The 13,530-nt window shown below is 47.7% G+C and overlaps 1 protein-coding gene across 1 annotated transcript; it reads left to right on the top strand.

Annotated features, from left to right (window-relative positions):
- The first annotated feature begins 6,996 nt into the window (after window positions 1-6,996).
- On the top strand, window positions 6,997-12,510 carry LOC145360951 (putative G-protein coupled receptor 139). Its single transcript, XM_080216456.1, has 2 exons — window positions 6,997-7,093; window positions 11,600-12,510. Exons 1-2 carry the CDS (start codon window positions 6,997-6,999, stop codon window positions 12,508-12,510), a joined length of 1,008 nt encoding a protein of 335 aa, XP_080072582.1.
- The last annotated feature ends 1,020 nt before the right edge of the window (window positions 12,511-13,530 follow it).

Here is a 13,530-nt window from a genome sequence, read left to right as displayed (position 1 = left end):
GTTTCCCTCCATCTCTAGTCCGCTCATGTGTCTATCTGAGTAAACCTTAAACAACTCCAGCGTACCTGCCTCCACCACCCTACTTGGCAGTGCATTCCACACCCCCACAACCCTCTGTGTGAAAAACCTCCCTCTAACATCTGAATTATACCTCGCCCCCCCTCACCCTAAGCCTGTGGCCCCTCGTAATTTTTGTATCCAACCTGGGAAAAAGCTTCCCACTGTTCACTCTATCTATACCCTTCATAATCTTATACCCCTCTATTAGATCTCCCCTCATTCTCCATCTTTCTCAGGAGAACAGCCCCAATTTGCCCAATCTCTCCTCATAGCTCAGTCCTTCCACACCAGGCAGCATCCTGGTAAACCTCCTCTGCTCTCTCTCCAGGGTCTTCCGGTAGTGCGGTGACCAGGACTGGACGCAGGACTCCCAATGCGGTCGAACAAACATTCTGTACAACTGCAACATTAGATGCCAGCTTTTATACTCCAGAGTGTTTAAATGGTCATTGGATAAACATATGGATGATATTGGAATAGTGTAGGTTCGATGGGCTTTAGATTGGTTTCACAGGTCGGTGCAACATTGAGGGCCGAATGGCCTGCACTGTGCTGGAATGTTCTATGTTCTAAGTCTACACACACACAAACACACACACACACACACACACACACACACACACACACACACACACACACACACACACACACACACACACACACACACACACACACCCCTCTGCTTCAGGATAATGGGGACATTTATTGACACATTAAGTCACACCCAATCCCCTTGTGCCTCTGCATCCACTGGCCACATACTGGGCTGTGAATTGGGGCTCGTTCCCCAATCATTTTCTCAAGCAGAACCCTCACAGGGTTTGGCTTCAGTGCCGTGTGTTTCTGAGGTTGATGACACATTCAGCCCAGCAGTCGGTCCCTCTCTCACTCACACAGTCTCATTGCTTGATGTCCATATTGGAGAGTGTTGCTGCAATGCCATCCTGCCACTTTTCCTGGCGGAGTGAAGGGGCTCCTTCACCCCCTTGTGCCTCTGGATGCTGGAACCTGGGTGGTCCGCACAGCCACTCACCTCCCCCAACTCCCCCCTCTCCCTTAATCTCTGTCCAGGCTCCCTTGCTCAGGCTGGAGGGGTTTTGGTGACACATCGCTGGAGAGAAGCAACTCCTGGTGTTCCAGGAAATTCAGGAGAAGGCTCAGGGAGACATCAGGAATCTATCGAGCCAGTCCCTGTGTAAACCCTGACTGTGCAGGGGAGAGAGGGCCCAGAATTGAGGGGAGGGGGAGTGAGGAGGGTGTCCCAAGAGGTAATGGGACTGCGGGAAGGGAGTGAGGGGGTGTCCCAGGGGGTGAAGGGACTGGGGGAGGGGAGTGAGGGGGTGTCCCGGGGGTGAAGGGACTGGGGGAGGGGAGTGAGGGGGTGCCCCAGGGGGTGAAGGGACTGGGGGAGGGGAGTGAGGGGGTGCCCCAGGGGGTGAAGGGACTGGGGGAGGGGAGTGAGGGGGTGTCCCAGGAGGTGAAGGGACTGGGGGAGGGGAGTGAGGGGGTGTCCCAGGGGGTGAAGGGACTGGGGGAGGGGAGTGAGGGGGTGCCCCAGGGGGTGAAGGGACTGGGGGGAGGGGAGTGAGGGGGTGTCCCAGGGGGTGAAGGGACTGGGGGAGGGGAGTGAGGGGGAGTCCCAGGGGGTGAAGGGACTCGGGGAGGGGAGTGAGGGGGTGTCCCAGGAGGTGACACTATCTCTGCAGGGCACTGAGGCCAGCATCGCAAAGACGGCGAGCTTGGCGCAGGACGGGCGCTCCATGGCAGCAGATGTCCGCACCGTGGCTCAGGTCATGAGGTCCGTGTCCAGGGTGGAGGACATGGGGACCCACAAGTGTCAGCACCAGGGGATGGTGGAGTCTGACTCCAGCTGCCCCTCCCTCCCCTGAGAGCCTGAAGGGAAGAGGATCAGCAGGAGTCCAGCCCGGGACCCTCCTGCTGGATTAACTCCCACCCAGAGCCCTCGGCTGAGCTTTAGTAAGGCCCCCTGACCTTTCCCCCCTGCCCCCTGACCCACCCTTCATTGAATAGAATAAAGTGACGTTAGATAACTTATATCGTTGTACTATATATAATGTACCACATGTATAATCTCAGAAAGTTATATCAATCAATTCCAGCCCTTTTATTCATTTATTTCTCATTTTCTTTACACTTGTACTTTAAAAATCTTCCGTGTTTTGGTTTATAAAAGTGTTGATGACAGCGTGTAAATCAACAGATCAAAGCATGTTTGATTCAATGTGCACCGTAAGTATGTATAACATGTTATAGCGTGACAATAAACTCTTTGTTGCATTTATTTTGTATTTATTTGCATGTAGTACAAGTCTGGGGGTGAAGCTTCTCTATTTATAGGTATTTGTTATATTAATTCACCCACGGGCTATAGTTACGAAAATTTATTCACCCTTAAAAGGGGTAAACCAATTTTTTTTGCTTCCCCCTCCCGTGCCCCCCCCCACCCCCCACTCCGGGCCCCCCCCCCACCCCTCCGGCCCCCCACCCTCCCTCCGGGCCCCGAGGCTTAAGCCTGCTCAGCTTAATGGTTAATCCGCCACTGCCTGCCGGGGACATGAGGTCCCCAGTCGGGGACAAGAGCGAACACCACCGCCCCCCCACCCCGCCACACACCCCTCTGCACAGGATCCCCACCCACCCCTCCCTCCATCAAAGCAAACCCCTCTTACATCTAATACTGTCCCCTCTTAGCAAGCCAGTTCTCTACCCATCTAGATACCTGGCCACGTATCCCATGAGCCTTAATCTTTTCTACCAACTTACCATGAGGGACTTTGTCAAACGCCTTACTGAAATCCATATCGTCATCACCAACGGCTCGTCCTTCGTCGGCCATTTTTGTCGCCTCCTCAAAAAATTCGACCAGATTCGTAAGGCAAGACTTCCCCTTTACAAAGCCATGCTGCGTATCCTTCATCAGATCGCAACACTCCAAGTGCTCATACATCCTATCCCTAAGAATCCTGTCCATCAACTTGCCTACCACTGACGTTAAACTCACAGGCCTATAGTTACCCGAGCTATCCCTCCTACCCTTTTTAAACAACGGTACCACGTTCGCTATCCTCCAGTCCTCTGGGACCTCATCTGTGTCCAAAGAAGGGACAAAGATTTGCGTCAGAGGCCCAGCAATCTCATCCCTCACCTCCCTAAACAGCCTAGGATAAATGCGATCGGGCCCCAGAGGTTTATCAGTTTTAATGCTACCTAAAAGCCCTAACACTTCTTCGCTCGTAATCGATAGTTCCTTCAATTGGTCTACCGCTCCCTCAATGACCGTACCAGACATCAAGCCCCTCTCCTTCGTGAATACCGACGCAAAGTATTCATTCAGAATCTCCCCCATTCCCTCGGACTCTAAGCACAATTCCTCTTGTCAGTCCCTGAGAGGACCGATTTTACCCCTAGCCACCCTTTTGTTGCTAACATAGGAGTAAAACGCCTTTGGATTTTCCTTAATCCTACCTGCCAAAACCCCCTTTGCCCCCCTAACTCCCCTTTTGAGATCCCTCCTACTCTCTCTGTATTCCTCCAACGCTCTCTCCGTTCCCAGCTGCTTAGACCTGACATCCGCCTCTCGTTTCTTCCTAACCAGGTCTTCTATATCTCTAGTAATCCACGGCTCTCTAATCCTACCTTTCCCATCCTTCCTCCTAACTGGCACATGCCTTTCCTGCACCCATTGCAGTTTTGCCTTGAAAGACTCAGTCTCAGTTGACAGTCTGTATGGAGTTTGCACATTCTCCTACAGGCCAAAGGTGTGCGGTTTGGGTCGGCTGGCCACACTGAATTGCCTCTTAGCTCCTGACCCTAACAGGGTAAATATGCAAGGTTTAGTGGTTTGGGCCTGAGTGGGATTGTCAGTGAAAGCTTGATGGGCTGAATGTGAGATAATGCATTTTGGAAGGTCTAAAACAGATAAGAAATATACAGTAAATGGCAGAAGCCTTCAGAGTATTGATAGACAAAGGGATCTGGGTGTCTCGGTAGACAGGTCACTGAAAGAGGCAATGCAGGTGGAGAAGGTAGTCAAGAAGGCATACGGCATGCTTGCCTTCATCGGCTGGGGCACTGAGTTTAAAAATTGGCAAGTCATGTTGCAGCTTTATAGAACCTTAGTGAGGCCACATTTGGAATATAGAGTTCAATCCTGGTCACCACACTACCAGAAGGATGTGGAAGCTTTGGAGAGGGTGTAGAAAAGATTTACCAGGATGTTGTCTGGTATGGAGGGCATCAGTTATGAGAATATGGAAGTTGAAGGAAGTTTGTTTGTTCCCACAGGAATGACGGAGGTTAAGGGGTGACCTGATAGAAGTCGACACTGTCAGCCGACAAGGCCTGTGGAGGATCATGTCAATGTTCGGCTGCCCCCCCAGATTCATTCAGATGGAATGCCAGTTCCATGATGGTACGATGGCCAGAGCACTGGACGGCAGAGAAACTTTGAAGGCTTTCCCAGTCACCAATGGTGTCAAACACCCAGACTGTTCAGCATGATGTTTACTGCCATGCTGAATGATGTATTCCAGGACAGTGTTGCTGGAATCATCCTCAAGTACAGAGTGGATGGGAAACTCTTCAACCTGAGGAGACTTCAAGCCATTACCAAAGTGAAGGAGACTGTTCTGAGACACTTCCTCTTTGCCGATGACTGCGCCCTATTTACTGGCTCAGAGCCAGAGATACAAGTCAGTATGGACAAATTTTCCACAGCTTGTGACAACTTTGAACTCACCATCAACATTAAAAAGACTGAAGTCATGCACCAGCCTGCTCCTCATGTACCGTACACAGAACCCATAATCACAATCAAAGGACAGAAACTACAGGCAGTGGACCAGTTCACTGATCTTAGCAGCACCCCCTCCCAAGCAGTGACTATTGATACAGAAGTTAACTGCAGAATAGCAAAGGCAAGTTCTGCTTTCGGTAGACTGCGCTCCACTGTATGGGAACGTCGAGGAATCAGCTCACAAACAAAACTGAAGGTCTACAGCACTGCGGTACTCACTACCCTCCTGTATGCCTGTGAAATGTGGACTGTCTATCGAAGGCATGCAAGACAGCTCAATCATTTCCACATGACTTGTCTTCGCAGAATATTACACATTAGACGGCAAGACAAAGTACCAGACACTGAAGTTCTCGCTGGAGCGAGTCTACCATCAGCCCACACACGGCTGATGAGAGCACAGACCCGGTGGGCAGGTCATGTCATTGTTATCGGACAATAAATTTTCTGAAATTGGGTACACAATATGGAAGCAGAGTAAAGTTGCACTCAGAGCCTCCCCACTAAAGGTCACAAGGGAACAGACACAGACTCGCAGGCACGGATATGCTTTTAGAATGCAAATGAGGGCTCGCACACAAAGGGAACCGGACAGGATGGCACCTACAGGATGGAAATTAAAAAGTACACTCCCATCCAACCAAATCAGCACCTCTGCTCTAATCAAGCAACCCTCTATGGAGAAACCTAAGGATTAGCATAACTAAGGAAGCATCCCTGGCCCCACAAACTTCCTGAGATCAGTCAAACACCCATTGTTCAAACCCCGGCGATTCTAGACCATTAATAAACCCATCAGACAGAAACCATTAACACACACTTAAAAACATCGTTACAATACTTGAAGACATCGAAACAGGATGGTCAGAGTCGAATACTGGAAACAAAACATTAGTATTTGAATTGTACAATGTATTGAAGTTCAGGTGTAACTGTAACCCATTGCGGCGGGTCTTTAGAGTGCTTTCGGGACAGTTCGGTCTGTCTGTCCTGACTGCACCTCCGTCGATGTTAAAATAAAGCTGTCCCGCTGTTGAACCTGACCCTGAGTCCGGAGTGATCGTGTCCGCCCACTCGCGCTAACATCATCCATTTGCTGGACGAGCGCATATCCAAGCAGCTCCTTTTTGGGGAACTCTCTGCTGGAAGACGCTCGCATGGAGGGCAGAGGAAACATTACAAAAACACACTAAAGTCCTCCCTGAAGTCGCTTGACATAAACACGACCACCTGGGAAAGACTGGCACAAAACCGCCCTACCTGCTGCTGCCTCACCCACAAAGGCTGTCAAGCTTATGAAGCAAGGTGCAGTGCTGAAGCACAACTTAAACACCAGTTGTACAAATCCAGAGCCACCAGCGCAACAACTACAGTGCCCACACAAATCTGCCCAATATGTTCCAGGACATTCCGTACCCGAATTGGCCCTGATCAGTCATCTTCGGGCACACCGCAACCAGCCTCAAAATGACTCATGGTGTCGAGGTCCTGATGGATGAACAACAAGATTGTGAGGCATGGACAAGGTGGACAGTAAGAAGCTTTTTCCCTGGGTGCAAGAGTCACTTACGAGGAAGCAGAGGTTTAAGGTGCCAGGGGCAAGGTTTAAAGGAGATATACGAGGCAGATTTTTGACACAGATGGTGGTGGATGCCTGGAACCCATTGCTGGGGGAAGGAATGGAAGCAGATACAACAGTGAGTTTTAAGGGGCGTCTTGAGAAATCCATGAATAGAATGGGAATAGAGGATATGATCTGCGGAAGGGGAGAGGGTTTTAGTTCAGTCGGGCAGCATGGTCGGTACAGGCTTGGAGGGCCAAAGGGCTGTTCCTGCCCTGTAAATTCTTTGTTCTTTGGTTGTTGTTATTTGTTGAACGCTTTCCCTTTCTGTCCGTCCAGTGTCTGCTTAGCTGCATTTTTGAAAATCTCAGAGGGTTTGAATTGAAATATTGAAAACATTGCGTTCGTTTATTCATTGTCAGTAATTTTAATCCCCAGAGAAACTCCTCTCTGTGGATTCCACTCCCACATAAATGTGAGGCTTCTTTCAATGTCCTTCCACAATGCCTCAGTAACCTCGAGTGCTGACTGGTTCACTCTCTGCTGCCAAAGTCAAAACATGCTTCGGGAATTCTCAATAACCTTCCGTGTGCTACACACACTCTGGGAAGTGCAGAAGATATATTATCCCATCATCGCTGCTCTTGGCGTTCCCTGTAAGTGTCGCTGTTAACTCCATGCATCATGTTTAACTGTGGCATTTCTCCTCTGTACCTCTGGATTCCTTTCACTCTCTCAGCTCATTGATGGTCCTGGTAAGTAACATATGCTGAATTAGTGCTGTTGATGGTGAAGAAACATGAAGACAGAGATTTTGTGAGCTAAATCACAATTTGCCTCAGTGTCCCCGAACAGGTGAAGTGTGGCGACTCGGGGATTTTTCATAGTAACTTCATTGCCGTGTTAATGTAAGTGTATTTGTGACACTAATCAATGCATTTTAACTTTAAGAACGTAGATTCTGTATCTATTGTGGATAGTTTGATCCTGTTTGGTTCTTTATTTCACAGTCCATTGCTGCTTTTGCAATGCCTGTCTCCAACAGGAGAAACTCTCACAAAGAAGACACTCAAGTATACATAGTCATGAAAAACATAGAACATAGAACATAGAACATTACAGCGCAGAACAGGCCCTTCGGCCCACGATGTTGCGCCGACCAGTTACAAAAACAATGACCCACTAGCCTATACCAATCCCTTTTCGTCCATAAACCTATCCAGAGATCTCTTAAACGCCCCCAAACTAGACGCATTTACAACAGCAGCAGGCAGGGCATTCCAATCCCTCACCACCCGCTGGGTAAAGAACCTACCCCTGACATCCGTCCTGTAGCTACCCCCCCTTAATTTAAAGCCATGCCCCCTCGTGCTAGCTTTCTCCATCCGAGGAAAAAGGCTATCACTATCCACCCTATCTAAACCTCTAATCATCTTATATGTTTCAATAAGATCCCCTCTTAGCCGCCTTCTTTCCAACGAAAACAACCCTAGATCCCTCAGTCTCTCCTCATAGGACCTCCCCTCCATACCAGGCAACATCCTAGTAAACCTCCTCTGCACCCTCTCCAACGCCTCCACATCCTTCTTGTAATGCGGGGACCAGAACTGCACACAGTACTCCAAGTGCGGCCGCACTAGAGTAGTGTACAGTTGCAACATTACACTGTGACTCCTAAATTCAATCCCCCTACCAATAAACGCCAAGACACCGTACGCCTTCTTGACAACCTTATGTACTTGATTCCCAACTTTCAGGGATCTATGTACACACACACCTAGATCCCTCTGTTCATCCACACTATTCAAAGTCCTCCCGTTAGCCCTATACTCGACACATCTGTTGCTCCTACCAAAGTGAATTACCTCACACTTCTCCGCATTAAATTCCATCCGCCACCTCTCGGCCCAGCTCTGCAACCTATCTAAGTCTCCCTGCAGACTATGACACCCTTCCTCACAATCTACCACACCTCCAATTTTGGTGTCATCAGCAAATTTACTAATCCACCCAACTATACCCTCATCCAGATCATTAATAAAAATTACAAACAACAGTGGCCCCAAAACAGATCCCTGAGGCACACCACTCGTAACTGCACTCCATGATGAATATTTACCATCCACCACCACCCTCTGTCTCCTATCTGATAGCCAATTCCTGATCCAACTTCCTAGATTACCCACAATCCCATACATCTGCATTTTCTGCAGAAGCCTACCATGGTGAACCTTATCGAACGCCTTACTAAAATCCATGTATACCACGTCAACTGCCTTACCCCCATCCACCTCTTTGGTCACCTTCTCAAAAAACTCAATAAGGTTAGTAAGGCACGACCTACCCGCTACAAAACCATGCTGACTATTTCTAATCAATTCATTACACTCCAAATAACTATAAATCCTATCCCTAATAATTTTTTCTAAAACCTTGCCCACAACAGAAGTAAGACTCACCGGTCTATAATTCCCGGCAAAGTCTCTGTTCCCCTTCTTAAACAATGGGACAACATTCGCTATCCTCCAATCCTCCGGGACTACACCAGAGACCAATGACGACCTGAAGATCTGAGCCAGAGGCTCTGCAATCACCTCTCTAGCCTCCCAGAGAATCCTAGGGTAGATCCCATCCGGACCAGGGGACTTATCTATTTTCAGCCCCTCAAGAATTTCCAGCACATCCTCTTTATCAACCGTAATACTGTCTATTTTACACCCCTGCAACCCAATGTCCTCCTCAGCTATATTCATGTCCCCCTGCGTGAACACCGAAGAGAAATATTGGTTCAATACTTCTCCAATCTCCTCCGGTTCCACACACAACTTCCCCCTGCTGTCTGTAACTGGCCCTAATCTTGCCCTGACCAACCTTCTGTTCTTGACATACCTATAGAACGCCTTAGGATTCTCCTTAATCCTATCAGCCAAAGTCTTCTCATGTCCTCTTTTAGCCCTTCTCAACTCACTCTTCAACTCCCTCCTAGCCAATCTAAAGCTTTCTAGTGCACTATCTGAGCCCTCCAATCTCATCCGAACATAAGCCTCCTTTTTCTTTTTAACCATCGACTCAACTCTTTTAGTGCACCACGGTTCCCTAGATCTACCAAATCCACCATGCCTGACAGGGACATACCTATCAAGGACTCGCAGTAGCTGCTCCTTGAAAAAACTCCACATTTCAGACGTTCCCAGTCCCTGTAATCCCCTAATCCAATCCATGCTTCCTAATTCACTCCTGATAGCCTCATAATCGCCCTTACCCCAGCTAAAATTGCTGACCCGAGGTTCATGCCTATCTCTTCCCATCACTAAGGTGAACGTAACCGAATTGTGGTCACTATCACCAAAATGCACACCAACTTCCAAGTCTAGCACCTGGTCTGGCTCATTTCCCAGCACCAAATCCAATATAGCCTCACCTCTAGTTGGCCTGTCTACATACTGAGACAAAAAACCTTCCTGCACGCTTTGTACAAACACTGACCCCTCTAGCGAGCTAGAACTATAGCAACTCCAATCAATATTCGTAAAGTTAAAGTCCCCCATAACAATTACCCTATTACTTTCACTCCTAACCAGGATTGTCTCCGCAATCCTTTCCTCAACCTCTCTAGAACTTTTAGGAGGTCTATAAAAGACTCCCAACAGGGTGACCTCTCCTCTCCTATTTCTAATCTCCGCCCATACTACCTCAACTGACAAGTCCTCATCAAACTTTCTCTCCGACACTGTGATACAGTCCTTGACTAGCAATGCTACCCCACCCCACCTTCTACCTTCTTCTCTACTCCGACTAAAGCATTTGTACCCCGGAACCTGCAACATCCATTCCTGACCCTGCTCTATCCATGTCTCAGAAATGGCCACAACATCAAAGTCCCAGGTACTGATCCACGCTGCAAGTTCATCCACTTTATTGCGAATACTCCTCGCATTAAAGTACACGCATTTCAAACCCTGCTCCGCCCCACCCCCACTATGCCGTGCCTTGCATTCCCCAACTATGCCCCCCTCACTTTCACCCCCTTTCCTCACTATCCCTCCCCCCCTCCGAATCAATTTAAACCTTCCTGCATCGCTTTTGCAAATTTACCCCCCAGGATATTGATTCCCCTCTGGTTCAGGTGTAGACCATCCCTCTTATAGAGGTCCCACCTTCCCCAGAATGAGCCCCAATTGCTCAAGTACCTGAACCCCTCCCTCCTGCACCATCCCCTCAGCCACGAGTTCAAACTTTCCCTCTCCCTATTCCTCTCTAAACTATCCCGTGGCACAGGCAAGAGTCCAGATATAACTACTCTTTCTGACTTCGCCTTTAGTTTCCACCCCAACTCCATAAATCTTTGCTTAATATCCCCTTCCCTTAATCTCCCTATGTCATGTGTCCCCACATGAACTATAACTTGGGGTTGATCTCCCTCTCCCCTAAGAGTCCTGAATACTCTGTCCGATACATCCTGGACCCCAGCCCCTGGTAGGCAACACACCAGCCCAGAGTCCCTACCCTTACCTCCAACTCTCCTATCCGTCCCCATAACCGTGGAGTCCCCAATCACGAGGCCCAATCTCTTACCCCTAACCACCTGAGGCTTGCCAATAGGCTCACGCCCAGAGACCTGCTCCCTTTGGCTATCCCCAGTTGATTTCTCCTCAACTGTAGCCTCCAGGACCGAGAACCTATTTTGGAGGGGAACAGCCCCAGGGGATTGTCCCCCCAACTGCTTTTTGCCCCTCTTCCTGACAGTGACCCAAGACTTATTCCTAGGAGTGACTATCTCCTTATAACTCCTTTCTATGTCCGCCTCCACTTCCCGAATTATACGGAGCTCCTCTAATTCCCCTTCCAGCTCCTTTACACGCTCCTCCAGAAACTGCAATCTAACACACTTCCCACAAGTAAAATCACCTGAAACACTGTGGGAGTCCCTCACTACATACATCCCACAGGAGATGCAGCTTACAGCCTGAACTGCCATCCCTGAATCAATTACCAGCAGAAAAGTAAAAAATATATTAAAAAAAAACTTCCCTCACACTTATAATTAGGTTAGAGGAGGTGGAAGGGTGGGATTCTCTACCAGTGTAGAGAATCGGGAATCCTCTCTTCAGACTGAAATCTCATTAAATACTGCTGCTTTTTCTTTGCAAACTCCCTTACAGTGAACTTAGTGACGATTGTGATCCTATCTCAAGGACGATGTGGTCTCTCGAAATGTGTCGCTCGATACCTGGTTTCCATGGCAGTGGCAGATCTACTGGTCATTATAGTTGATGTGATACTCAGACAGATTCCCATTGCTCACGCCACACACTTCCTTTTTGTACGGAACATTAAATTATGTAATATACACGGCGTCCTGCTTTATGCAATAACTGACTGTTCAGTCTGGTACACAGTTGCTTTTACCTTTGATCGATTTGTGGCAATTTGTTGTCAGAAGTTGAAAGCAAAATATTGCACAGAGAGAACAGCGACCATAGTTGTGGGAAGCGTGACGGTGCTTTTCTTATTGAAAAATACTTTCTGGTATTTTATTTTGACCAGTGAATATCTACTGTTTAACATTCCTTGGTTTTGTTACGTGTTAGAGACCTTTCTTTTTTCTAGGGTATGGGGAGCAGTAGAAACAATACATTATATTTTAACTCCGTTTGTTCCTTTCTTTCTGATCCTTCTGCTCAATGCGCTGACTGTTAGACACATTCTGGTATCGAGCGGGGCTCGGAGGAGACTCCGGCTCCACAGCAGTGGGAAGAATCCCAGTGATCCCGAAATTGAGAAGCGAAGAAAATCCATCATTTTACTCTTTGTCATCTCAGGAAATTTTATCTTGCTCTGGGTGATGTTTCTGGTGAATTCTATATGCTTGCGAATTATCACGTTTCAAAATAATGCATCATTTGGCATTTTTGATGTCCTCCAAGAAATCGGTTTTATGCTTCAGCTCTTGAGTTCTTGCACAAATACCTGCATTTATGCAGCAACTCAGAATAAATTCCGTAACGAATTCAAGTCGGTGCTGAAATATCCCATCACTCTGATCTTGAAATGTTGCTGGGGAAACAAATAGAATTTAAAACATGCCCAGCTGGCTCCGGGAATAGAAACAAAGAGCAAAACATCCCGTAATCGATTGCTATTTCATTGTTAGCTTCAACAAATATGCAGCAATTTGACTTCATGCGAGAAACTGGATAAATCATTCCAACCTTTAACATGTTAACAAAATACGGTAAACAAACAACTTTCCACCTGGATCAAATAACCAGCTTGTTCTTTCTCTTGTTGTATATTTTTTATTCATTTATGTGATGTGGGTGTTGCTGGCTGCAACCAGCATTTATTGTCCATCCCAAACTGCCCCCCATTTCAGAGCACGTTTGAGAGTCACCCACACACCTGGAGATCTGCAGTCTCATGTCGGCCAGACCGGGTAAAAATGGCAGATTTCCATCCCTAAAGGTCATTAGTGAACTAAATAGGTTTTTCCAACAATTGGCAATCATTTCATGGTCAATGTTCGACTTTTAATTCTAGATTTTTATTGAAATCAAATTTCACCAGTGGCCGTGGTGGGATTTGTACCTGGGTCTCTGGATTACAAATCTAGTGACGATACTACTGTGTCCCCATCTACCTCGGCATGTGTTTGTCTTAATGTGCCATGGAAAAGACGCAGAGATCTCAGGTAAAAACCATCCACGTGATAACTGAGCCGCAATGAAGATTGGTGATCATTGGGTTCTGTAGATGTTATTTGTTCACCAGATGGACAACTCATCCAATGAATAGAGGGCAATCATTTCTTTATGAATCTAGATTGACTTCATGGTATTGGAGATTGAAAAATAACTTTATAACTTCACGCACACCCTGGGTGGGATTCTCCCAAACAGATTCTAAGAGCTGAATTTGTGCAAAAACTGCTTTTTTCAGCAGGAGTTTCAAAATGATGGTGGATGGGGGGTTCATGGGGTTGGGATGGGGGTCATTGGATGGTGGCAGAGAGAGAGAAACGTTTTGTCCAATTATTCATCCCAGCTCCCCACCCCCTCCCAATAACCAGCGTTCCCATGAGTCTGGACGATGA

The sequence above is a fragment of the Carcharhinus amblyrhynchos genome, chromosome 33 (genome assembly GCF_965287045.1).
Source record: "Carcharhinus amblyrhynchos chromosome 33, sCarAmb.v2.hapA, whole genome shotgun sequence".
NCBI lineage: Eukaryota > Metazoa > Chordata > Chondrichthyes > Carcharhiniformes > Carcharhinidae > Carcharhinus > Carcharhinus amblyrhynchos.
Note: the sequence above shows the minus strand (reverse complement) of the source record. Positions and strands in the feature narration are given on the sequence as shown.